Source organism: Amblyraja radiata, chromosome 6 (genome assembly GCF_010909765.2).
Source record: "Amblyraja radiata isolate CabotCenter1 chromosome 6, sAmbRad1.1.pri, whole genome shotgun sequence".
Classification (NCBI taxonomy): domain Eukaryota; kingdom Metazoa; phylum Chordata; class Chondrichthyes; order Rajiformes; family Rajidae; genus Amblyraja; species Amblyraja radiata.
The window spans coordinates 100694993-100722725 of NC_045961.1; the positions used below are offsets into that span (position 1 = coordinate 100694993).

Below are 27733 nucleotides of genomic sequence, written 5' to 3' on the forward strand. Positions count from 1 at the left end.
TACGATAAAGGAAACAGGCCATTGTTAGCTGTCGGCTAACGTCCTATAATGGAGAGATAGATATTAAGGCAGAGATAGATAGTTTCGTGAATAGGACGGGTGTCAGAGGTTATGGGGAGAAGGCAGGAGAATAGAGTTTGGAGGGAGAGATAGATCAGCCATGAGTGAATGGACGGAGAGTAACTGCAGGAGCTGTTCTGTCTCTCCCTCCTCACCCCAGTTTACTGTCTTCTCCCCATAACCTCTGACATCCGTACTACTCAAGAATCGATCTATCTCTGCCTTAAAAATAAACCATTGACGTGGCCTCCACAGCCTTCTGTGGCAATGAATTCCACAGATTCACCACCCTCTGATTAAATACATTTCTCCTCATCTCTTTCTGAAAAGAACATCCTTTAATTCTGAGGCTATGAGGTAGTTGAGGCCAATTCATTGACTATATTTAAGAGGGAGTTAGATGTGGCCCTTGTGGCTAAAGGGATCAGGGGGTATGGAGAGAAGGCAGGTACAGGATACTATAACCATATAACCATATAACAATTACAGCATGGAAACAGGCCATCTCGGCCCTTCAAGTCCATGCCGAAACATCACCTCTCTATGTTCTACAAAGATGCTGCCTGACCCAGTAAGTTACTCCAGCACTTTGTGTATTTATTTAGTAAACCAGATACTGAGTTGGATGATCAGCCATGATCATATTGAATGGCGGTGCAGGCTCGAAGGGCCGAATGGCCTACTCCTGCACCTATTTTCTATGTTTCTATGACCTCTGGGGAGGCCAAGTCGACGGATATTTTTAAGACAGCTAAAGATAGATTCTTGATTAGTACGGGTGTCAGGGAGAAGGGAGCAGGCAGGTGAATGGGGTTAAGAGGGAAAGATAGATCAGCCATGATTGAATGGGCGGAGTAGACTTGATGGGCCGAATGGACTAATTCTGCTCCTAGAACTTATGAACTTACTTTGTGAATGTGATTCTGTAATAAAAGCTCCCTGTTAAAGTGGGGGGGAGAGGGGGGGGGGGGGCTATTTAGTGGAGGTGACTTTTGGGGAGAATTACAGAAAGGACAAATGCCTCTTTAATGTCAGGTCAGAAACTCTTTAGTTGACCCATCAGCCTTGCCCTTCGGAAATGTGGCGCAAAATTGCAATGGAAATGATTACATCCCATTTATCTTGCAAGACTCTCTCTCCCTCTCTCTCCTTTCCTCTATCTTTTTCTCTATCTCTCTTTTCCATTTTTTCTCCCTCTTGGGAGAGGGGGGGTGGGAGAGGTTCGGGGGGAGAGGAGGGATAGAGGGGGAGAGAGGATAGAGGGGGAGAGAGGATAGAGGGGGAGAGAGGATAGAGGGGGAGAGAGGGGGTAGGGGTAGAGGGGGGGGGGGTAGGGGTAGAGGGAGGGGGGTAGAGGTAGAGGGAGGGGGGGAGAGGGAGGAGAGGCTGGGGTTTTGGTCAGAGATTGGACATTGCCCTTTAATCACCTTGACGGGGAGTTAGGGCGCCGATGCCGGTCCCGCCCCGGTACATTGATTGGGCGTCGCTGTGTGAAGCAGGAGGGGAGGTTTCATGCCCAGGTTAAAGCCCCAGCAGATAGCGACACCTCGTCTGGAGCACAACAGACACACAGTGTGTCCCTGCACTCTCTTTCTCTCGCTCTCTAAGAAACTTTCTACGCGGGAGCGATTATCCAGCATGTCGGGTGAGTATTTATCTACAATGGGGTTTATGTTTTAAAGCAACTAGCTTGAAGCTTGCAGGGCAATAGATAATAACCCCCGAGCGCTGAGCACTGAGCGAGCTCCGAACCTCTGACTATTTCGCTCCTTGGCTGGTGGGCTCTTTCCAACGCTAGCTGACCCTCTTCCCCCCACCCACCCACCTAGCGGGGTGGCACCCAGAGTCAGAGAGGGTCTGGCCATCCAACTCCTCTCCCACCCCCCTCTCCCACCCCCTCTCCCACTCCCACTCCTCTCCCAACCCCTCTCCAAGAACGGGGTGACTGCACCGAAAAAGCCTCCCCCTGTTCTGGACAAACCACCACCACACGTTCTACTGTCCGCTGGGACACTTTTATGTCCAGCTCCCCTGAATTATTTGCTCTGTCTGGTGTTGGAACGAGTAGCAACCGTTTGACTTGTTTTTACAAGTCGACATAGATTACAAGACCTACACCAAACCCAAAGCAATTAGGAGCAGACGAGGGCATTCGATCCAATTTGTGATCCCAGCTACAAAGACAGATGTGTTACAGAAATTCGTTCTTCCCCCGCACAATTAAAGCATGGAATAATCTCCACCCAACTATAGTTACCCAACCAAACGGGGTCGTTTCAGGTTGTAATGGTTTGGCCCTTAGTCTGAAGAAAGGTCACAATCCGAGTCGTCACCTATTGAGGAAACATTTAGACAGGTACATGGATAGGATAGGTTTGGAGGGATATGGGCCAAAAACAGACAGGTGGGACTAGAGTAGATGGGGCATGTTGGTTGGTGTGGACTGATGAGCATTTCTCCATGTTGTATCACTCTAAGATTCTATCCGTGTTCTCCAGAGATTCTGAGTTACTCCAACACTTGTGCGACCTTTTAGCTTAGAGATACAGCGCGGAAACATTGGTGTTAGAATGTGATACTGCTATTTCCCTTCCATATGTCTGTCTCCCTCTCCCCTCCCTGACTCTCGGACTGAAGAAGGGTCTCGACCCAAAACATCACCCATTCCTTCTATCCAGAGATGCTGCCTGTCCCGCTGAGTTGCTCCAGCATTTTCCGTCAATCTTTGGTGCTTTCTAGATTTGGGCTATTTTTGTTTTGAGGGGGGGGGGAGAGGGGAGGAAATATAGTATTTACATTTCTCGCCCCCCTCCTCCTTGCACTTCTGCACTGCCACCAGTAAATGGTCAACTGGAAATACTCAATTAGTCAGGCCAGGGATGGGGACTGAGTTATTGTTTCAGGTGAAGGACCTTACTAGTTTGGTTTATTGTCACGTGTACTGAGGTTCTAGTGAAAAGCTTTTGTTGTGCACTATCCAGTCAGCAGAAAGACAATACATGATTACAATCGAGCCATTTACCGCCTGCAGATTCATGATAAGGGAATAACGTTTAGCGTAAGGTAAAGCCAGCAAAGTCCGATCAAAGATAGTCCGAGGGTCACCAATGAGGTAGATAGTAGTTCAACGCTGCTCTCGGGTTGTGGTAGGATGGTTCAGTTGCCTGTTGATAGCTGGGAAGAAACTTCCTGAATCCCTCACATCAGACTGAAGAAGGGTTTTGGCCCGAAACGTTGACCATTTCCTTCGCTCCATAGATGCTGCCTCACCCATTGAGTTTCTCCAGCATTTTTGTCTACCTGAATCTGCAGTGTCCATTTTCACACTTTTATACATTTTGCCAGAGGGGAGGAGAGGAGGAGGGAGTGGCCAGGTTGCGAATCATCCTTGATTACACTACAGATCAGCAGTGCTATCATGAGCTGTCATTCAGTTGTCATAGAGTGATACAGTGTGGGAACGGGCTCTTTGACCAAACTCGCCCACACCAGCCAACAATGTCCCAGCTACCCTAGTCCCACTAGCCTGCGCTTGGCCCCAAACCCTCCAAACATGTCCTATCCATGTACCTGTCCAACTGTCTCTTAAACAATGGGATAGTCCCAGCCTCAACTACCTCCTCTGGCAGCTTGTTCCATAAACCCACTGTGTGGAAATATTACCCCTCGGATTCCTATTAAATCTTTTCCCCTTCACCTTGAACCTATGTCTTCTGGTCTATGTGCATCTACCCGATCTATTCCTCTCATGATTTTGTACACCTCTATAAGATCTCTCTTCATCCTCCTATGCTCCATGTAATCGAGACCCAATACTAGATGCAGCGTTGCCCTATCGCATGTGGAGGCCTCCACACACTGTTTAGGAAAACTCTCCTGAACACTCTTGAGGGATTGCACCCCATCTAAACCCTTCACCCTATGATTTCCCCAGTCTACATTGGGAAAGTTGAAACCCCCTCCAACAACAATCTTGTTTGACCTGTAGCTGTCTGCAATCTCCCGGCACATTTGGTCTTCTAATTCCCGTTGACTATTCGGGGGTCTGTAGTATACCCCCAACAAGGTGATCATTCCTTTCTTGTTCCTCAGCTCCACCCATAGAGCCTCACTAGATGAACCGTATGTAATGCCACCTCTGAACACATCCTCATTAACCAACAATGCAACCCCCCCTCCTCTTTTTCCCCTCACCCCTGTCTCTCCTGAAGCTCCTGTACCTCGGAACATTGAGCTGCCAGTCCTGCCCCCCCCTCAACCAGGTTTCAGTCATGTTAACTGGTTTGCACCTGTCATAGATGCAGCCTGACCTCCTAAGAACTTTCAACATATTTTAAATTCCAAATTTGAAGCTTCCGTACTATTTTGGTTTGACGTCTGTTTGATAGAGTATCGTTGGCACCACATCGCACTTAAATGGCGGGCAGCCATGTTCAGACATAGAAGGCACAAATCTCTTTGTGGGTTCTCTTGGTTTAACTTGGAGATGCAGCGTGGAAACAGGCCCTTTGGTCTGCACCGACCAGTGATTTAGAAGATTGAGGGGGGATCTTATAGAAACTTTCAAAATTCTTAAGGGGTTGGACAGGCTAGATGCAGGAAGATTGTTCCCGATGTTGGGGAAGTCCAGGACAAGGGGTCACAGTTTAAGGATAAAGGGGAAATCTTTTAGGACAAAGATGAGAAAAACATTTTTCACACAGAGAGTGGTGAATCTCTGGAATTCTCTGCCACAGAAGGTAGTTGAGGCCAGTTCATTGGCTATATTTAAGAGGGAGTTAGATGTGGCCCCTGTGGCCAAAGGGATCAGTGGGTATGGAGAGAAGGCAGGTACAGGATACTGAGTTGGATGATCAGCCATGATCATATTGAATGGCGGTGCAGGCTCGAAGGGCCGAATGGCCTACTCCTGCACACACAAAGACACGAGGGACAATTTTACGTTTTTGTACCAAACCAATATACTGACAAACCTGTACATCTTTGGAGTGTGGGAGGAAACCGAACATCTCGGAGAAAACCCACGCAGGTCACGACAAGAACATACAAACTCCGTTCAGACAGCACCCGTAGTCAGGATCGAACCCATGTCTCTGGCGCTGGCAGGAAGTAGCTCTGAAGCCATGTTGCTCTTGAAAGCCCGCAACGTTACCCCCTGACACCACTTTCTTTAATCGGAGTGTGGCGAATCTGTGGAATTCTTTGCCACAGATGGCTGTGGATGCCAAGTCAATGGATTTTTTTTAAGGCAGAGTTAGACAGATTTGATAGGCAGCGATGGATAGATCCTTGATTCTTACGGGTGTCGGGGATTATGGGGAGAAGGCAGGGGAATGTGGTTAGGAAGGAAAGATAGATCAGCAATGATTAAATGGTGGAAAAGTCGATGGGCCGAATGGCCTAATTCTGCTTTATCACTTATGAAGACTTTCGCATCATCTCTCCGCCATCTGAGTGGAACCGCAGTGAAAGTTGGGAACGTCTACCTGAGGGAGAGACTGCGAACAGCTATGTCCACCTTCAAAATATCCACTGACTTGGCCTCCACAGCCTTCCGTGGCAAAGAATTCCACACATTCACCACCCTCTGAATAAAGAAATTCCTCCTCATCTCCTTCCTAACATCCTCTAACTCTGAGGCTGTGACCACTATTCTGAGACTCTCCCACTGGTGGAAACATCATCTCCACATCCACTCTATCCAGGCCTTTCACTATTTTGTATGTTTCAATGAGGACCTCCCCCCTCCCCTCATTTTTCTAAACGCCAGCGAGTACAGGCCCAGTGCAGACAAACGCTCATCATATGTTAACCCACTCATTCCTGGGATCATTCTCGTAGATCTCGCCTGGACCCTATCCAGAGCCAGCACATCCTTCCTGGGATATGGGGTGTAAAATGGCTCACGATACTCCAAACGCAACCTGACCAGCGCCCTTTCGAGCCTCGGCATTTCCTCCCTGTTTTAGTATTCTTGGCCTTCTGAAATAGACGCTAGCATTGTGTTTGCACAGGCATGGAGTGGGTGAGATGCTTAGGGAGGAATTGCTCGAGCTTAGTATCTAGTTGGGAGCGGCACTGTGGCGCAGCTACCTCACAGCACTAGAGACACCAGTTCAATCCCGACTACGGGTACTTACGGAGTTGGACAGGCTAGATGCAGGAAGCTTGTTCCCGTTGTTGGGGAAGTCCAGAACAAGGGGTCACACAGTTTAAGGATAAGGGGGAAATCTTTTTGGACTGAGATGAGAAAAACATTTTGAATCTGTGGAATTCTCTGCCACAGAAAGTAGTTGAGGCCAGTTCATTGGCTATATTTAAGAGGGAGTTAGATGTGGCCCTTGTGGCTAAAGGGATCAGGGGGGATGGAGAGAAGGCAGGTACAGGATACTGAGTTGGATGATCAGCCATGATCATATTGAATGGCGTTGCAGGCTCGAAGGGCCGAATGGCCTACTCCTGCACCTATTGTCTATGTTTCTATGTTTACTGTTTTTTGCAGTGTTTCAAAGTTGACCGTTTGGGTTTTCCCCAAGTGCATTGAACTAGTGTTGCCGGTGACCATTGGTCGGTGCAGACTCGGTGGGCTGGAGGGCCTGTTTCCACGCTGTATCTCTAAGCTAAACTAAAGACGCCCTAAGTTGAATATACACTTTCCAATGACGGTAGTTGAATAAGAACTTGCAGGGAAATGGAGATGCAAGGATTAGAGATGTCAGGCTAGAGGATATAGTAGACATAGATTGAGGGTGTCCCTTGAATGTTAAGGGATATTTTCTTCCCAGCTGTTATCAGGCAACTGAATCATCCTACTGCAACTGGAGAGCAGTGCTGAACTACTATCTACACCATTGGAGGCCCTTGGACGGTCTTTGATCGGACTTTGCTGGCTTTACCTTGCACAAAACGTTATTCCCTTACCATGTATCATCTGCACTCCGTGGATGGCTCAACTGAAGTCATGTGTTGTCCTTCCGCTGACTGGTTAGCAGGCAACAAAAGCTTTGCATTATACCTCTGTACACGTGGCAATAAACTAAACCGAACCACGGGCTGAGTGCTGGGCGTACAGGTGAGATGATGGAGGAAGCTTAAAACAATGGGTGATTTCCCCTCGTTTTAGACAGTCCGATTGCCTTTTCTCTCCTAACTTTATAATCATCTTATCCTTCCTTTATCAATATGTTTTTAAATTTACATCATGAAACCGATCAAGTCACAATTAACCAACTGATATGTATGTCATATAATAAGATTTTGGATAGGCAATGGATATCTCGGGAATAGATCATATTTGTGATCAGTTGAACTTGGCGTTTTGTTCAGCATGGACATTGTGGGCCGAAGGGCCTGTTCCTGTGATGTACTGTTCTATGTTCTAAGATGGTAGGAGATTTGGCATGTATAGTATTAAGCCCCTTGCCCCACTTAGGAGACCTAAACAGCAACCTCTGGTGACCATGCCTGCCACCCAAAAAAACCTCAAGGTCGAGGTGACCTGCAACCTCCTACCACCTCCCACGCACATGTTGAAAACCTTTCTCGACTATGAGGAAACCCGGCTTCGACTAGACCTGCGACCAAAAAAAATTGTCGATTTTTAAAACGGCAACCTATTTTTAGTCGAGGCCGGTTTTAATCATGATGAAAAAATAGCAGCAACTTAGATGAAGCCTCGACCACGTGGAAACTACTTTCGACCATTAGGGACCTCCGGTGACCTCATGGAAACCTTGGGTGGTGGGCAAGGTCACCAAAGGTTGCTGTTTAGGTCTCCTGAATGGAACAGGGGCTTTAGTGGACAATTTGGGGGAAATAACTGAACTTTGATGAGGTGAGTGTAGATATTAGTTTGTATTTGTTTAGTTTACTATTGTCACGTGTACCAAAGTACAGTGAAAAGCTCTTGTTGCTTGCTATCCAGTCAAAGCAAGGACTATACATGATTACAATCAAGACATCCACAGTGTACAGATAAAGGGCAACGGGTATAACAAATAATGTAGATGGGAGATCGGGACAGCACTCCAGCTGGTGAGAGGATGGTTCAGTTGCCCGATAACAGCTGGGAAGAAACTGGCCCTGAATCTGGGGGCGTGCGTTTTCAAACTTATGTACATCTTACCTGAAGGGTGAGAGGAGAAGAGGGTGAGACTGGTCCTTGAATATGCTGGTGGCCTTTCTTCTGCAGTTGTATAGGGCTCTGGTGAGACCACATCTGGAGTATTGTGTACAGTTTTGGCCTCCTAATTTGACAAGGGACATCCTTGTGATTGAGGCAGTGCAGCGTAGGTTCACGATATTGATCCCTGGGATGGCGGGACTGTCATATGAGGAAAGATTGAAAAGACTATGCTTGTATTCACTGGAGTTTAGAAGGGTGAGGGGGGATCTTATAGAAACATATAAAATTATAAAAGGACTGGACAAGCTAGATGCAGGAAAAATGTTCCCAATGTTGGGCTAGTCCAGAACCAGGGGCCACAGTCTTAGAATAAAGGGGAGGTCATTTAAGACTGAGGTGAGAAAAAAAAAGTTTCACCCAGAGAGTTGTGAATTTATGGAATTCCCTGCCACAGAGGGCAGTGGAGGCCAAGTCACTGGATGGATTTAAGAGAGAGTTAGATAGAGCTCTAGGGGCTAGTGGAGTCAAGGGATATGGGGAGAAGGCAGGCACGGGGTATCGATTGGGGACGATCAACCATGATCACAATGAATGGCGGTGCTGGCTTGAAGGGCCGAATGGCCTCCTCCTGCACCTGTTTTCTATGTTTCTAAATGGAGTCAATGGGAGGGGAGGTTGGTTTGAGTGATTGTCTGGGCTGCGTCCACAATTTGCTGCAATTTCTTTCATTCTTGATGCTGTGATGTATCCCCATAAAATGCTTTCTATGGCCCATCTGTAGAAGTTGGTGAGGGCTATAGGGGACATGCCAAGGAAGTCGAGGCATTGCTGTTAGACACAAAATGCCCGAGTAACTCAGCAGGTCAGCCAGCATTTCCGGTGAAAAAGAACAGGTGACGTTTTGGGTTGGAACCCTTCTTTAGCCTCCCTTCATGTCTGAAGAAGGATTATGACCTGAAATGTCTATTCTTATTCTCCGGAGATGCTGCCTGACTCACTGAGTTCCTCAAGTATTTTGTGTCTATCTTCGGTATATACCAGCATCTGCAGTTCCTTCCTACACACAGAGGCAATGGTGTGTTATTAATTTTTAGGCACTACATATATGGAACAAACTTCCAGAAAAATGCAGGTTCGCTCCAACTCTCTGTTGGTATGTTAGCTTTCATAGCAAAAGGATTTGAGTATAGGAGCAGGGAGGTTCTACTGCAGTTGTACAGGGTCTTGGTGAGACCACACCTGGAGTATTGCGTACAGTTTTGGTCTCCAAATCTGAGGAAGGACATTATTGCCATAGAGGGAGTGCAGAGAAGGTTCACCAGACTGATTCCTGGGATGTCAGGACTGTCTTACGAAGAAAGACTGGATAGACTTGGTTTATACTCTCTAGAATTTAGGAGATTGAGAGGGGATCTTATAGAAACTTACAAAATTCTTAAGGGGTTGGACAGGCTAGATGCAGGAAGATTGCTCCCGATGTTGGGGAAGTCCAGGACAAGGGGTCACAGCTTAAGGATAAGGGGGAAATCCTTTAAAACCGAGATGAGAAAAACTTTTTTCACACAGAGAGTGGTGAATCTCTGGAACTCTCTGCCACAGAGGGTAGTCGAGGCCAGTTCATTGGCTATATTTAAGAGGGAGTTAGATGTGGCCCTTGTGGCTAAGGGGATCAGAGGGTATGGAGAGAAGGCAGGTACGGGATACTGAGTTGGATGATCAGCCATGATCATATTGAATGGTGGTGCAGGCTCGAAGGGCCGAATGGCCTACTCCTGCACCTAATTTCTATGTTTCTATGTTTCTTTTAAATCGGGGCTGAAGACTTTCCTGTTTGACACTGCCTTCAATTAAATTAAATAATTATTCATTTCCTACACTGCACTGTAACTTTTATTCTTGTATTTTATACCTGTCTTATTCTATTTTAGCTTGCTTTTATCTTCTATTTTTAATGACCATTTTTAATTGCTTTTGATTGCTCTTTAATGTTTTGTAAAGCACTTTGAATTGCCTTGTTGATGAATGTGCTATGTAAATAAACTTGCTTGCTTGCTTGGCCATAGCTTCAATGTGGCTGGTCCAGGGCAAATTGCTGGTGATATCTATCTCTAAGAACTTGAAGCTTTCGACATTTCTCAAAAATGTTTCGCAAAAAAAATAAATCTTAATGGATTGGGTAGGTTAGATGCAGGAAAAATGTTCCCAATGTTGGCGGGAGTCCTGAAATAGGAGTCACAGTTTAAGAATAAGGGGTAGGCCATTTTGGACTGAGATGAGGAAAAACATTTTCACCCAGAGAGTTGTGAATCTGTGGAATTCTCTGCCACAGAAGGCAGTGGAGGCCGATTCACTGGATGTTTTTAAAGAGAGAGTTAGATAGAGCTCTTGGGGCTAATGGAATTAAGGGATATGGGGAGAAAGCAGGAACGGGGTACTGATTTTGGATGATCAGCCATGATCATATTGAATGGTGGTGCTGACTCGAAGGGCTGAATGGCCTACTCCTGCACCTATTTTCTCTGCTTCTATGCTTCTGTCTCAACTCTGACACATCTGCTACATATCATCCCAAGCCTGAGTGATATTCAGCTGTGACTGTGTGTGAGCATAGACTGTGTTATTGTCTGAGGCAATGGGAAAGGAATGAAACGCTTCAGTTTGTACACCGTGGTCTGGGGAGGGGGGAGGGGGGAGGGGGGGGGGGGGAGAATGAGGGAGAAAACAGAACAGTAAGCATTTTTCCTTTTAATCTTTAGAGTTCTAAGGCAGGAAAGAGAAATAATTAATGGTGGGCAAAAGCTAACTCACAAGCAAGCATGCATTACTCTCTGCTATGTACATTATCCGGACTAAACAGCAGATAGAAGAGATTGACGGCTGGTTGTCAGGCCTGTTGAGTTATAGTTATGGAGCGGAGGATAACAGGAGATGTTTTCTTCGAAACAGGAGATGGGGAAGGAATTTAAATGAAGCCTAGATTGGATGAGCGGGAAGGACTTCCCCCCTCCTTTGGATGGGAAGCTAATTAGGGGGTGTACACTTAGGCCAATTGCTCGAAGACCTTTTAGTTTAGTTTATTGTCACTTGTTTCACAGCTACAGTGAAAGATTTTTGTTGCGTGCTATCCAGTCAGCGGAAAGACAATACACGATTACAGTCGAGCCACTTGCATTGTGTGGACACGTGATAAGGGAATAATGATTTGTGCAAGGTAAAGCCAGTAAAGTCTGATCAAGAATAGTCCAAGGGTCACCAATGAGGTAGATGGGTCTGCTCTCAAGTTGTGGTAGGATGATTCAGTGGCCTGACAACAGCTGGGAAGAAACTGTCCCCGAATCTACGGGGTGTGCGTTTACACACTTCTACACCATTTGCCCAAGGGGGAGACGAGGGAATGGCTGGGGTGCGACTGGTCCTTGGTTATGCTGCTGGCCTTGCCGAGTGGTCTTCTACCGGCATTCGTTAAGGGTGGGGAACTAGTGTAGATGGGGCATCTTGCTCGGCATGGGCAAAATTGGGCCAAAGGGCCTGTTTCAGTGCTGGATGAATGAACCTTCCAAAACTCTGACAGCAATCCACAGGTGGAATGTGGCGAGCATCTTTTCCCTGGCTGGGGAGTGTAGAATGAGAGGTCGCATTCCTGGCTCGCATGAGGTCAGAGTATCAGGTTACAGGGCAAGCGACTACTTCGGTATTCTGAAAATTGCAAAGAATCATTGGATTTGTCAAAGGTCATTCGCGATCAAGAAAAAGTGAATGAAGTGCTGGCTGTTTTAACTATAAATTCTTAACTTTAGTCATAATTTATGTGTACCAGGGGGTACCAGGTCGCGGGACAGCGGGGTGTAACAGCGAGGGAGAGAGAGAGGGGGCAGATATGAGGTTGCTTTGGCAAGTAAGGTGAAAGTAAATCCAAAGGGTTTCTACAGCTATATTAATAGCAAAAGGATAACGAGGGATAAAATTGGTCCATTGGAGAAACAGAGTGGGCAACTATCTACAGAGCCAAAAGAGATGGGGGAGATATTGAACAATTTCTTTTCTTCGGTATTCACCAAGGAGAAGGATATTGAATTATGTGAGGTAAGGGAAACGAGTAGAGTAGTTATGGATACTATGAGTTTCAAAGTAAAAGAAGTACTGACACTTTTGAAAAATATCAAAGTGGATAAGTCTCCAAGTCCTGACAGGATATTCCCTAGGACATTGAGGGAAGTTAGTGTAGAAATAGCCGGGGCTATGACAGAAATATTTCAAATGTCATTAGAAACGGGAATAGTCCCCGAGGATTGGCGTACTGCGCATGTTGTTCCATTGTTTAAAAAGGGTTCTAAGAGTAAACCTAGCAATTATAGACCTGTTAGTTTGACTTCAGTGGTGGGCAAATTAATGGAAAAGATACTTAGAGATAATATATTTAAGCATCTGGATAAACAGGGTCTGATTAGGAACAGTCAACATGGATTTGTGCCTGGAAGGTCATGTTTGACTAATCTTCTTGAATTTTTTGAAGAGGTTACTAGGGAAATTGACGAGGGTAAAGCAGTGGATGTTGTCTATATGGACTTTAGTAAGGCCTTTGACAAGGTTCCTCATGGAAGGTTGGTTAAGAAGGTTAAACTGTTGGGTATAAATGCAGGAATAGCAAGATGGATTCAGCAGTGGCTGAATGGGAGAAGTCAGAGGGTAATGGTGGATGGCTGTTTGTCGAGTTGGAGGCAGGTGACTAGTGGGGTGCCTCAGGGATCTGTGTTGGGTCCTTTGTTGTTTGTCATGTACATCAATGATCTGGATGAAGGGGTGGTAAATTGGATTAGCAAGTATGCAGATGATACCAAGATAGGGGGTGTTGTGGATAATGAAGAGGATTTCCAAAGTCTACAGAGTGATTTAGGACATTTGGAAAAATGGGCTGAAAGATGGCAGATGGAGTTTAATGCTGATAAATGTGAGGTGTTACACCTTGGCAGGACAAATCAAAATAGGACGTACATGATAAATGGTAGGGAATTGAAGAATACAGTTGAACAGAGGGATCTGGGAATAACTGTGCATAGTTCCTTGAAGGTGGAATCTCATATAGATAGGGTGGTAAAGAAAGCTTTTGGTATGCTAGCCTTTATAAATCAGAACATTGAGTATAGAAGCTGGGATGTAATGTTAAAATTGTACAAGGCATTGGTGAGACCAAATCTGGAGTATGGTGTACAATTTTGGTCGCCCAATTATAGGAAGGATGTCAACAAAATAGAGAGAGTACAGAGGAGATTTACTAGAATGTTGCCTGGATTTCAACAACTAAGTTACAGAGATAGGTTGAATAAGTTAGGTCTTTATTCTCTGGAGCGCAGAAGGTTAAGGGGGGACTTGATAGAGGTCTTTAAAATGATGAGAGGGATAGACAGAGTTGATGTGATCAAGCTTTTCCCTTTGAGAATAGGGAAGATTCAAACAAGAGGACATGACTTCAGAATTAAGGGACAGAAGTTTAGGGGTAACATGAGGGGGAACTTCTTTACTCAGAGAGTGGTAGCGGTGTGGAATGAGCTTCCAGTGGAAGTGGTGGCGGCAGGTTCGTTGGTATCATTTAAGAATAAATTGGATAGGCATATGGATGAGAAGGGAATGGAGGGTTATGGTATGAGTGCAGGCAGGTGGGACTAAGGGAAAAAAATTGTTCGGCACGGACTTGTAGGGCCGAGATGGCCTGTTTCCATGCTGTAATTGTTATATGGTTAGATGCGAGGGAGAGATGGGGAGAGACTGGACCGACGGAGAGACATTCTCGGCAGCTGAACTGCTGCGTGTGTTCCGACTTGCATTTCAGGATAGTTGTCAGGATCGAACCCGGGTCTCCGGTGCTGCAAGTGCTGTTAAATTGGTTCTGTACCGTCCCGTGGAGAAAGAGCGCTAAATCCCGGAGGTTGCAGGTGGTTGCCGGAGGTTGCAGGTAGTGGAAGCAGGTAGAGAGACTGACAAAAACCTCCGGGAACCGCACGGAAACCGTGGGTGGGGCGCAAAGTCTCCAGAGGTTTCTGTTCAGGTCTCCGAAGTGGGACAGGGCCATAACTCTCTCTTGAAAGCATCCAGAGAATTGGCCTCCACTGCCTTCTGAGGCAGAGAATTCCACAGATTCGCAACTCTCAGGGGGAGAAAGTTTTTCCTCGTCTCCGTTCTAAATAGCTTACCCCTTAAATAAAGGAGGAATCTTTTATGAGAAATAGTACTGATGTCATTTCTTGCCTGAAGCACTTGGTTTTAGTTCTGAGCCTCTGGGAAATGGCACTCCATTGATTGAAAGATTAAAGATTCATGTGCCTTCACGTGAAGAAGCCATTACAACTGCAGTTCTACACCTAAGGAACATGAGTGGGTTGGAAGGAACTGCAGATGCTGTTTTACACCGAAGATGGACATAAAATGCTGGAGTAATTCAGCGGGTCAGGCACCATCTGTGGAGAATAGGAGGAAGTGATGTTTCGGATCGAGACCCTCCTTCAGACTGAGAGGGACGTTCTTGACCCGAAACGTCCTCTCTTCCATTTCTCCAGGGGTGCTGCCTGAAGCTTTGAGTTACTCCATTGTTTTGTGTCTGTCTTCGAATATCAAAGTGTCTGAAGGGCCTGTCCCACTCTCACGACCTTTTTTACTTGTGAACATTTTTCATCAGGCTAGAAAAACGCTGCAACCTACTTGATGCCACGAGTTCCTACGACTACCATCACGGCCTGCTCCGACCATGCTGCGAGTATGAGTCAAGGGCAAACTCGGCAGAGGTCGTGAATTAGGTCGTGAAAGTGGAACAGGCCCTTGAGTTGACAAATAATAATAATAATAAATTTTATTTAATGGGCGCCTTTCAGACATCTCAAGGACACCTTACATAGTAATCGGAATAAAAACATATAATCGGAATAGAACAGGTAAAAAATACATCACAGAGACACAAATTAAAAACAGAATTCAATCCAAAAACAGAAAATCAAAAACACAGTGTGAAGAGAGAGCAGCGGCAGCCAAAGCGCGCCAGCGTCCACGCTCCCTTCACGGCAGCCATCTTGGACACAGACCTACAGGACTACAATTAGACAAAAAAAAATCATCCCCCCACAGTGAGTAGCACTGTGGAGGAAGGCACAATGTCCAGTCCCCACCCCATGTTCACCCCAAAGTCAGGCCTATTTAATGATAAAGAGCATTAGGCCAGTCCAGGTGTGAAGCACGAACTGCTGGAGGAACTCGGTGGGTTAGGCAGCATCTGTGAAGGGAATGGGTAGGCGATGCCGTGGGTCGGGACCCTTCTTTAGGCTGATGGAATTGTGGGGAGGGAGGGTTGAAAGCTGGCAACGGGAGATCGAGTGGTTTAAGACCTGGCAATTGATAGGTGAATGCATGTGGATGTGGGGTGGGGGGGGTGGGTGGCTGATTCAGACGGGTGGATTATGTGACAAAGGCACGAGACGAGAAGGAGACATAAGGGTGTCAAATGAGGAAAGAAGAGGAGGGAAAGAGGTGGAGGGGAATCCCCACACCAGTATCCACCTATCACGTGAGTTTGAAGATTTACAAGGTGCTCACGGCATGTTGCCCTTCATAACAAGAGGAGTTGAGTATAGGAGCAAAGAGGTCCTTCTACAGTTGTACAGGGCCCTGGTGAGACCACACCTGGAGTATTGTGTGCAGTTTTGATCTCCAAATTTGAGGAAGGACATTCTTGCTGTTGAGGGAGTGCAGCGTAGGTTCACCAGGTTAATTCCCGGGATGGCGGGACTGTCTTATATTGAAAGAATGGAGCGACTGGGCTTGTATATACTGGAATTTAGAAGGATGAGAGGAGATCTTATGGAAACATATAAGATCACTAGACTAAGTGGGACCCGTTGGGTCCCAGCATCACACGGGAGGGATGGTCACCAACGCAATATTCCACCTCTCCACCAATTCTAATGGGGGGGGGGGGGGGGGGGGGCTGTCTGTTGCGCTAGTATGGGTGTTGCGGGCTGAAGGCACTGGTTTCCAGAGGGCTAGTATAGACATTGTGGGCCGAATGGATGCTTGGGCAGGCATCCAACTGTTGCAACGATTTTAAAAGCCAAGCCAAGGCAAACAATTGGGCTGCAGACACCCGACAACCAAAATTCATTTTGTGAACACAAACTTGTTTAAAAAAAGGCGAGGCAAACAATTGGGCTGCAGACACCCGACAACCAAAATTCATTTTGTGAACATAAACTTTTTAAAAAGGGCTGCAGCCATTTTACAGCTGCATCGAGGGGACTCACTGTGGAGTAGATATGCGTTCAGTGTTATTCGCAGCTCAGAGAGCCGTGACCCTCTCGCTTCCTGGTCTGGCAGAGACTGAGTGAGGCACGACACTTCCTGGTTTTACAGTCCCTCCCCCTGCTGTCAGCGGGGGCAGCAGAGAGAATGGGGAATTTTGTAAAAACATTAATATCTCTCTCATTTTTCATCGACGGAAAAAATCCTCCGCACTCATATGGTGGTGGGGGGGCTCTGAGCGAGGTGGCCAAAAATGACGGCTGTAAATAGCGGCGTTCTCACGGAAATTGCAGCACAGTCGGCCAAAAGCGGTCAAGATCAGAGATTTAGTAATATAGGAGAGTAAGGGATTGGACCCACCAGAGGCAGGAAACATGTTCCCGATGTTGGGTGAGTCCAGAACCAAGGGCCACAGTTTAAGAATAAGGGGTAGGCCATTTAGAACGGCGGTGAGGAATAACTTTTTCACCAAGAGAGTTGTGAATCTGTGGAATTCTCTGCCTCAGAGGGTGGTGGAGGCTGGTTCTCTGGATACTTTCAAGAGAGAGTTAGATAGAGCTCTTAAAAATAGCAGGGTCAAGGGATATGGGGAGAAGGCAGGAACGGGGTACTGATTGTGGATGATCAGCCATGATCACAGTGAATGGCAGTGCTGGCTCGAAGGGCCAAATGGCCTACTCCTGCACCTATTGTCTAATGTCTACCTTTGCTGTCCCTCGGACTATCCTTGACCAGACTTTGCTAGTTTTACCTTGCACTAAACATTATTCACTATTGTATCTGTGCACTGTAAATGGATCGATTGTAATCATGTATTGTCGTTCTGCTGACTGGTTAGCACGCAACAAAAAGCGTATCGCTGCACCTATAAACTAAACTGAACTATCACTTGCCAGGCTTTGCTCACCCCCGCTTCTCATTTCCAGCTTTCTCCCCCCCCCTACTCCACGATTCTGACGAAGGGTCTCGACTCGAAACATCACCTGGCAATTCCCTACGCGGATGCTGCCCGGCCCACTGAATTCTTGCAGCACTTTGGGTTTTGATGGAAATTCTGTTTTCTGCAGTTCCTTGTACCCCAGGCCAATCCCAGAGTCTGCGGCTATCGATTCCCATTGACGGCTCTGATCTCCAGCCCACAGATGTCTTGCCTCGAGCCACTCGCCGCTTCTGGGTCCGCTGAATGAATCCACTCCAGCGCCCCCCTTGGCTGTCCGCGCGTTCCCAACTCGCCGTGCCATGCATTTGCAACACATCGTACCTTCTCAGCTCGAAACTCGAAGCTGCACCTTCCCTGTTGTAAACTTAAGGGCCTGTCACACTTACGCGACCTTGGCTTGCAAATTACGCAACCTCGTGGTCGCTTGAGGTGTGCGGGCACCATACGGCCGTGCGTGGCCGGTCCCACTTAGAAGTGCGGAGTTGTGCAGGGCTGGTCCCGACAGGGCTGCGAAATTCTGGCTGTGGCCGAAATCTTCGCGCGCCAGCGGCCTGTAGGCACGCAGACGCATTGCGGAGTACGCAGTGTCTTGTCGGCGTACACCTAGCGCGCGGCGTTGCGCGATGACGTCACCGCGTGGCGTTGCGTGATGACGTCACTGCCCGATGCCGTGCAACGCCCAAATTCAGTCGGCCCGCCTCCTGCCCAGCTGATAAGTAAGTATGACGCAAATGACATCACGCGCGTACTTAGCGCAAACGTCGCATGAACTCTGCTTCCATTTGGTCGTGCCAAACGCATGCAATCGCATGCAAGTGGGACAGGCCTTAAAGTTCATAAGTGAGAAGGCAGGAGAATGGGGTTGAGAGGGAAAGATAGATCAGCCACAATTGAATGCCGCAGTTGACATGATGGGCCGAGTGGCCTAATTCTGATCCTATCTCTTATGAACCTACGGAGCATCTGAGAGCAATTGTTCATTTATCTCGGCGTCATGTCCGCCGCAGACATTGTGGGCCGAAGGGCCTGTTCCTGTACTGTCCGTTTCTATGTTTAAGAAGGAACTACAGTTGCTGGAAAATCGAAGGTGGGCAAAAATGCTGGAGAAACTCAGCGGGTGCGGCAGCATCTATGGAGCGAAGGAAATAGGCAACGTTTCGGGCCAAAACCCTTCTTCAGACCGATGAATGAATCAGTCTGAAGAAGGGTTTCGGCCCAAAATCTACCTGTCTGTTTCTATGTTCCACGTTGCATTCTATGAATTATATTTGGCTTTGTTTGATTGCTGCACACGAGCCTGGCGTTGAGTTTCGCTCCGTGCGGCTCTTGCGAGTGTGAGACCTTTCGCTGTGTCGAAGGTGCCACGCTAGTGGGAGTAGCTAGTTTGGGCAGGGGCGGAAAACCCGGGGGGGGGGCAGAGGGGACACGTTCCCCCCCCCCCCATGTTTTGAGAGGTGGGGGACATCCCCCCCGGCCAAGTTTTTGTGATCCCGATTTTAAAATCTCCGCTTTTAGCGATGGATTGAGCCTCCGAAGCCTCGTGCGTGTGTGTGAGTGTGCGCATGCGCGTGTGGCCGCCAAAAAATGGTGTCCCCCGCCCCCTTCTTGGAAGGATCGATGAGGCCAGGATATACGCAACCTATTAAAGCAATAGCCACAAGTAACTTAATGGGAAGATAAGTTGGTGCTTAGGAACGAGGAGGTTGAGTGGGGTTAATGGATCTGACGAAGTAAAGTAGCTCAGTCATTATTTTGTAGAGAGTTTAAGTATTCGTACGAGCTCAATATTGAACAACTTCCAAAGTGAGCATGCTGTGTAATAAGGTCATTGGATACATCAAATCCATTAACCTGTTTATTGATCCTTGTTCCTTTCTTCTCCCCCCCCCCCCCCATCAGTCTGAAGAAGGGTTTCGGCCCGAAACATTGCCTATTTCCTTCGCTCCATAGAAGCTGCTGCACCCGCTGAGTTTCTCCAGCATCAAACTTTCTCCAGCAAAAGTTTGAGTGTTAATTAGTGTGTGACCCGTTACTCTTTAAGGCTAGATTATCTTTTGTTCGAAAGTGACGTGGAGTAGGGAGTGAAAATACTGGAAGTTGTTAAAAGAGAAAATAGTTACATAACAGACCTAGGGACGGCACGGTGGAGCAGCGGTAGAGTTGCTGCCTGACAGCGCTTGCAGCGCCAGGGACCCAGGTTCGATCCCGACTACGGGTGCTTTCTCTGCACGGAGTTTGTACGTTCTCCCCGTGGCCACGTGGGTCTTCTCTGATATCTTCGGTTTTCTCCCACACTCCAAAGCCGAACAGGTTAATTGGCTTGTGTTTAAGAAGGAACTGCAGATGCTGGAAAATCGAAGGTACACAAAAATGCTGGAGAAACTCAGTGGGTGCAGCAGCATCTATGGAGCGAAGGAAATAGGCAACGTTTCGGGCCGAAACCCTTCTTCAGACTGATGGGGGGTGGGGAGAAGAAAGGAATATTGAGGAGGAGGAGGAGCCCGAAGGCTGAGGGATGGGAGGAGACAGCAAGACTAACAAAATTGGGAGAATTCAATGTTCATGCCCCCAGGATGCAGACTCCCCAAGCGGAATATGAGGTGCTGTTCCTCCAATTTTCGGTGTTGCTCACTCTGGCCATGGAGGAGACCCAGGACAGAGAGGTCGGATACGGAGTGGGAGGGGGAGTTGAAGTGCTGAGCCACTGGGAGATCAGCTTGGTTATTGCGGACCGAGCGGAGGTGTTCGGTGAAACGATCGCCCAACCTCCGCTTGGTCCCACCAATGTAGATCTGATAACATCTAGAGCAGCGGATGCAACAGATGAGGTTGGAGGAGATGCAGGTGAATCTCTGTCGCACCTGGAACGACTGCTTGGTTAATTGGCTTGGTGGAAATGTAAATTGTCCCGAGTGCGTGTCCGAGATGGTGTTAATGTGCGGGGATTGCTGGTCAGCGCGGACTCGGTGGGCCGAAGGGCCTGTTTCCGCGCTGTGTCTCTACACTAAATAAACAAGACGTGGAGTGGAACTGGGTCTCCCTCTGTGAAAAGATTAGTGTGTTTTACAAATGAATAGTCATGTATTGCTTCACTGCATTTTGGTTTGTGAAACAATTATCATAGGTACACAAAAAAGCTGGAGAAACTCAGCAGGTGCAGTAGCATCTATGGAGCGAAGGAAATGGGCAACGTTTCGGGCCGAAACCCTTCTTCAAACTGATCGGGGGTGGGGGGGGGGGGGGGCGGGGACAAGAAAGGAAAAAGGAGGAGGAGCCCGAAGGCTGGGGGATGGGAGGAGACAGCAGGGGGACTGAGGAAGGGGCGGAGACAGCAAGGACTAACAAAATTGAGAGAATTCAATGTTCATGCCCCCAGGATGCAGACTCCCCAAGCGGAATATGAGGTGCTGTCCCTCCAATTTCCGGTGTTGCTCGCTGTGACCATGGAGGAGACCCAGGACAGAGAGGTCGGAGACGGAGTGGGAGGGGGAGTTGAAGTGCTGAGCCACCGGGAGGTCAGCTTGGTTATTGCGGACCGAGCGGAGGTGTTCGGCGAAACGATCGCCCAACCTCCGCTTGGTCTCACCAAAATAGATCAGCTGACATCTAGAGCAGCGGATGCAATAGGTGAGGTTGGAGGAGATGCAGGTAAACCTCTGTCAAACCTGGAACGACTGCTTGGGTCCTTGAACGGAGTCGAGGGGGGAGGTAAAGGGACAAGTGTTGCATCTCTTGCGGTTGCAAGGGAAAGTGCCCGGGGAGGGGGTGGTACGAGAGGGAAGGGAAGAATTGACAAGGGAGTTGTGGAGGGAGCGGTCTTTGCGGAAGGCAGATATGGGGGGAGATGGGAAGATGTGGTGAGTGGTGGGGTCACGTTGGAGGTGGCGAAACTGACGGAGGATTACTTGTTGTATTTGCCGGCTGGTGGGGTGAAAGGTGAGGACTAGGGGGACTCTGCCCTTGTTGCGAGTGGGGGGATGGGGAGAGAGAGCAGTGTTACGGGGTATGGAAGAGACTGTCACCCCCCCCACCCCCCACTCGCAACAAGGGCAGAGTGTCCCTAGTCCTCACCTTTCACCCCACCAGCCGTCACATACAACAAGTAATCCTCCGTCAGTTTCACCACCTCCATCTCCCCCCATATCTGCCTTCCGCAAAGACCGCTCCCTCCATAACTCCCTTGTCAATTCTTCCCTTCCCTCTCGTACCACCCCCTCCCCGGGCACTTTCCCTTGCAACCGCAAGGGATGCAACACTTGTCCCTTTCCCTCCCCCCTCGACTCCGTTCAAGGACCCAAGCAGTCGTTCCAGGTGCGACAGAGGTTTACCTGCATCTCCTCCAACCTCATCTATTGCATCCGCTGCTCTAGATGTCAGCAGATCTATATCGGTGAGACCAAGCGGAGGTTGGGCGATCGTTTCGCCGAACACCTCCGCTCGGTCCGCAATAACCAAGCTGACCTCCCGGTGGCTCAGCACTTCAACTCCTCCTCCCACTCCGTCTCCGACCTCTCTGTCCTGGGTCTCCTCCATGGCCACAGCGAGCAACACCGGAAATTGGAGGAACAGCACCTCATATTCCGCTTGGGGAGTCTGCATCCTGGGGGCATGAACCCAATTTTGTTAGTCCTTGCTGTCTCTGCCCCTTCCTCAGTCCCCCTGCTGTCTCCTCCCATCCCCCAGCCTTCGGGCTCCTCCTCCTTTTTCCTTTCTTTTCCCCGCCCCCCCCACCCCCGATCAGTCTGAAGAAGGGTTTCGGCCCGAAACGTTGCCTATTTCCTTCGCTCCATAGATGCTGCTGCACCCGCTGAGTTTCTCCAGCTTTTTTGTGTGTCTTCGATTTTCCAGCATCTGCAGTTCCTTCTTAAACACAATTATCATAGGGATATGTTCTTGGCCATCTGGAGATGTGTGTACAGAATGTTATTTTGCACCACCCTCCAACATGTACTAATAGGTAGTAAATATCGTTTTGTTCTAAGGTGCTTCACGGCGAGGGCTGTTTTATGTGAAGTTTATGCTTTAATATAGTGTGCGTGTGTGTCCGAAATGCTAGCATTCTATTTAAACATCAGCTGTGGAGAACAATGAAGGGTCCTGACCTGAATCGTCACCCAGCCATGTTGTTCTGTACATCGGCGAGACCAAGCGCAGGCTCGGCGATTGTTTCGCTGAACACCTCCGCTCAGTCCGTCTTAAACTACCTGATCTCCCGGTGGCTCAGCACTTCAACTACCCCTCCCATTCCCAATCTGACCTCTCTGTCCTGGGCCTCCTCCATTGTCAGAGTGAGGCCCAGCGCAAATTGGAGGAGCAGCACCTCATATTTCACTTAGGTAGTTTACACCCCAGCGGTATGAACATTGACTTCTCTAACTTCAGATAGCCCTTGCTTTCTCTCTCCATCCCCTTCCCACTTCTCCCACCAGTCTGACTGTCTCCGACTACATTCTATCTCTGTCCCGCCTCCCTCCCCTGACATCAGTCTGAAGAAGGGTCTCAACCCAAAACGTCGCCCATTCCTTCTCTCCAAAGATGCTGCCTGACCCGCTGAGTTACTCCAGCATTTTGTGCCTTCCTATCCATGTTCTCCAGGGATGTTGCCTGAACTGCTGAGTTACTTCAGAACCTTGTCTTTTTTTTTTTGTAAACCGGCATCTACAGCTAGCTTAGTTACGGTTTAGTTTATTGTCACATGTACTGAGGTACTGTGCAGTTTTGGTCCCCTAATTTGAGGAAGGACATTCTTGCTATTGAGGGAGTGCAGCGTAGGTTTACAAGGTTAATTCCCGGGATGGCGGGACTGTCATATGCTGAGAGAATGGAGCAGCTGGGCTTGTACAGTCTGGAGTTTAGAAGGATTGGAGGGGATCTCATTGAAACATATGTGATTGTTAAGGGCTTGGACACACTTGAGGCAGGAAATATGTTCCCGATGTTGGCGGAGTCCAGAACCAGGGGCCACAGTTTAAGAATAAGGAGTAAGCTATTTAGAACGGAGACGAGGAAACACTTTTTCTCACAGAGAGTGGTGAGTCTGTGGAATTCTCTGCCTCAGAGGGCGGTGGAGGCAGGTTCTCTGGATGCTTTCAAGAGAGAGCTAGATAGGGCTCTTAAAGATAGCGGAGTCAGTGGATATGGGGAGAAGGCAGGAACGGGGTGCTGATTGGGGATGATCAGCCATGATCACATTGAATGGCGGTGCTGGCTCGAAGGGCCGAATGGCCTACTCCTGCACCTGTTGTCCATTGTACATTGACAAGCTTTTCCTGCCTGTCCGCCAGACAGCAGAAAGGCAATGCATGATTACAATCGAGCCATTCGCAGTGTACAGGTACACGACCAAGGGAATGACGTTCAGCACAAGATAATGTCCAGTAAAGTTCTTTTAAAGGTTTTCCGAGTGTCTCCAATGAGGTAGATAGTAGCTCAGGGCCGCTCCCTAGTTATTAATAGAATGGCTCGGATGTCACTCGTGACCGCGTGATTTTCCCCGGGTGCTCCGGTTACCTCCGGGAAAGATTTAATCTGAGCAGTAACTTTTTCACACGGGGTGAGGTAGGTATATATAGACTGAGCTGCTTGAGGAGGTAGTCGAGGCAGGTACTATCGCAACCTATCAGAAACATTTTGACGGGTACATGGATAGGATGGGTTTAGAGGGATATGGGCTAAATGCAGGCAGGTGGGACTTATGTGGATGAGACATGTTGGCCGGTGTGGGCTAATTGGGCCGAAGGGCCTGTTTCCACGATATAAGACTCTATGACTCGGAAAGTCTGTTGGTGAATCCTTTCCAGTTGTGAGATATATTGTTTGTGCTCACAATCACTACTCAGAGACTAAATCGTGGAAACAAGAAATGCTTTATTTGCGAGTCTGCAGAATCGGGTGCCTCTCCAAGTTGAGACACCCCGAGCAAAGGAAAAACGTCTTGTTTTATACAATTCAGTATACAGTCTTTATTGATCGGACGCCTCCCCTTCTGACCCCTTCCAATCAGGGTACCGAGGTTCACAATCTTCCAACCCTCTCCTCCGTGCGTCATCAATCATTCCCTCTCCTCCCACATCATACATCGCATGTACATTTAAATTAGGTTCTTTGTCATGAGGGGCGTACAGTTAATATTCATTTAACTCATTAAGCATGCGCAGTATCTGTGCCCTAACCTAATTAATTGCCTTTGACCTAAAGAATAGCTTCTGCGTTGTCAGCTACATTCCTTACCTCATCTTGTTATGGGACAATGTTATCAACAGCTCTGAAGGTCTGACTGTTTGTTCGAATCACAAGGTTGGTGTTTCCAGTTACTCAGCCCATCACAAGGTCGGTGACTACGACCGTTCGGCCCCTCACAATGGTGGTTTAATCATCTTATCCCTCACAATCCTCCCTTTTTCTTTTGCTACGCATCCTGTATTAAACCCCATTCCTAGACTTCCTGCTGTTCCAAAGCTAATAACATTATTTTTATCTCTCTTTCCTCTGGGTCCTCTCTCGGCCTCATTATCATTATCTTCTGGACGCCCCCTTTCTCCCCCATGGGGACTACAACTGCCTGTATTTGGCTTATACTTCTAGTTATAAGAACCCTGAGACATGGTATACAACAGGGGATAATGATCAATGCAGCTAATGCCCATAAAATCACCAGTCCCACCGCTTTCCACCAGGCTCCTCCTAAGATGTAATCCCACCATCCTGCTCCCATGATTGTGTTCCATCTCTGTACCGGGACATGTGCTATTTTTCTGATTCCTTCTGATATATCCATTACTGCTTGCCCGTTGTCATCTATGTTTAGGCAGCAATTAGAGAGGTTGAATTTTCCGCATACTCCTCCCTCTTCGGCTAGTAAGTAGTCTAAGGCCAAACGGTTTTGGTATATCGCTGTTCTCATCTGTGTCTGCTGCTTCGCCAACATCTCTAGTGCAGATGCAGTCTGGTTAGTAATTACTTCCAGCACTGCCTGTAGTCTTATGATCCGATTTAACATATACACTGGGGTCCGGTAGCCCCAGGATCCGTCCTGTGCCCAAGTGGCTGGTCCATAATATGAGATGATTCTTGCAGGTGGCCACTCATCATTTTCCCATTTTCCGATGTCCATTCCTCTCTTCGTTCGGTGTAGATCGTCAAAGATGGGTGTGCCTAGCGACCGCCCCTCCTCAGTGGTCAACAGAAAAAAACCCTGGTTGTACCAGTCCAATTAAACAAGTCCCACTCCATTTTTCTGGCAATACCGAGTATGCCTTGTGTCCGCATATCCATAGCAGTCCTTCAGGGGCCGGTCCACTAGAGGTAACATTGTCCCATATGTCCTGCAACACTGGGATTCCCTGGTAAGGGTTGTTCCCGGTGCAATTCCATAATCCAGTCGATTCGCTTCCATCAGTCTTCATCCAGATAGCACAGTTTCCTTCATCCTTTACAGTGGGATACCATTGAGGTTCCTCTGGCCACCACACTCGGGATTGATTTGGCCACTGGGTGATGATGCGCTGGCAGGGGCTGCTGCCTACTAGGGTGGCATCCTTTGCCCAGGGCCTGGCGATACACTCAGTTCCAACCGGGGTGTGTGTCAGGACCCATTCCTGGGGACTTCGATCTCTTCCCACCGTCAAATTCCACTTTATCAGGTTCCATACCTCAATGATAGATCCTCTCCATGGCCACCGTGAGCTCATCAGCGGTCCTCCACAAACCCAACAGTTAGTCACATTCAGGGTTCTGGCTATCCGGAGGGCCAAGTCCACAAACAGGTTTCTCCCCACTTCGGGGATCTCAATCTGCTGCTTTATTTCATCATACATAGTCTGGTGCAGTTGAGGCTGGGAAGGTGGGCGAGGTTTGTCGACTACTGCTTCTGCTAACTTCCCTATCACTACCTCCTTAATTCTGTCTAATGTTTCCTCCCTGGCTCGGGAAGGGATGCCTAACTGTCCTCCCTTGGTCATGCAGACCCATTTCTCCCCTTTTGGGCAGGTAATGTGCCCAACACTTCCTACACGTCCCTTATTTTCTACTACATAATACCCCCTCCCTCCGTCCTGACAAACAGCTCTAGTCCTTAGGTCGTAGCAATCATCACTTACATGGGAATGATAGGTAAATGCTCTGGTTGTTCGCCCTCCATATCTGATAGGATGGTAGCACTTATCACAGTTATTAACACTTCTTATAATGGTTACATATATAGTTAGTAATACTACAACTGCTCCTTTCATGCTGTTAGTTTCATACACTTATTTCTTACTGAAAGTTAATGCCAGGCGCTTATTCCCTGGTTTTACCGTCCACTGATCGTCTTTCTCAGGATATGACGTCTGGTCAACGGGTCCTTTAACCCGGGTCGCATGTGTCCACCCTTTTTCTTTTGTTCGTACTGCTGTCTCCGTTGTCAGCAATGCCAGGTATGGGCCAGTCCACCGGGGCTGCAGTTTCTCCTCCTTCCAACTTTTAATCAGTACCCAGTCACCGGCCTTTATAACGTGTATTGGAAAGTCGAGTGATGGACTTTGTGCCAACAGTCCTTTTATTTTTAATTCTGCAAGGGAACGAGACACTGCCAGTAAATAGTTCCTCAGGAACACATCGCTGCCTTCGAAGGTCGGCGTGCCCTCTACCTTTCCAAGATAGGGCAGCCCAAACAACATTTCGTAGGGAGACACCGCAATATCTTTACGGGGTGCCGTTCGTATTCTTAATAATGCAATTGGTAAACACTTAGTCCAGGGTAGTCTGGTTTCCTCCATTAACTTAGTTATCTGTGTTTTAAGGGTTGCATTCATCCTTTCCACTCGCCCAGAACTCTGGGGTTGCCAGGGTGTATGCAATTTCCAATTTATTCCCAAGGTACTGCAAACCAACAGGTGAATCTTAGAGGCAAAATGTGTTCCTCGGTCGGAATCCATGGATTCGATGACCCCGTATCGGGGAATGATTTGTTCTAATAATATCCGGGTTACTGCCTGAGCGGTGGCATTTATCGTGGGAAATGCTCCCACCCACCTGGTGAAATGGTCTACAACTACTAGGAGGTACTTCCACCTTTGTATTCTTGGAAGTTCTGTAAAATCTACCTGTATTCTCTGGAAGGGTCTTATAGCCAATTGTTGTCCTCCACCAGGGACAGCTCTCATTACCTTCTTGTTAACCCTCTGACATAACACACAACCGGAGACTGTCTGCTTAGCCAAAGTATAGATACCTCGGCAAGCGTAGGTCCGTAGTAGTGTGTCACACAGGGCCTGCGCTCCCCAATGTGACTGGGAGTGCAGTTGTGTCATCAAATCCCGAGTTAATCCTTTAGTTAACATTTGTTT

The 27733-nt window shown here is 47.9% G+C and overlaps 1 protein-coding gene across 2 annotated transcripts in view; it reads left to right on the forward strand.

Moving 5' to 3' along the window:
* Positions 1-1547: 1547 nt before the first annotated feature.
* gyg2 (glycogenin 2) overlaps positions 1548-27733 on the forward strand; it is a 117194-nt gene continuing 91008 nt past the window's right edge. Inside the window, exon 1 of one of the 2 annotated variants that reach the window (XM_033023352.1) lies at positions 1548-1705. In XM_033023352.1, coding sequence (XP_032879243.1) covers positions 1573-1705 — 133 coding nt within the window. In that variant the 5' untranslated portion in view covers positions 1548-1572. The remainder of the gene's footprint in view (positions 1706-27733) is intronic. The other variant, XM_033023353.1, reaches the window with a different exon arrangement.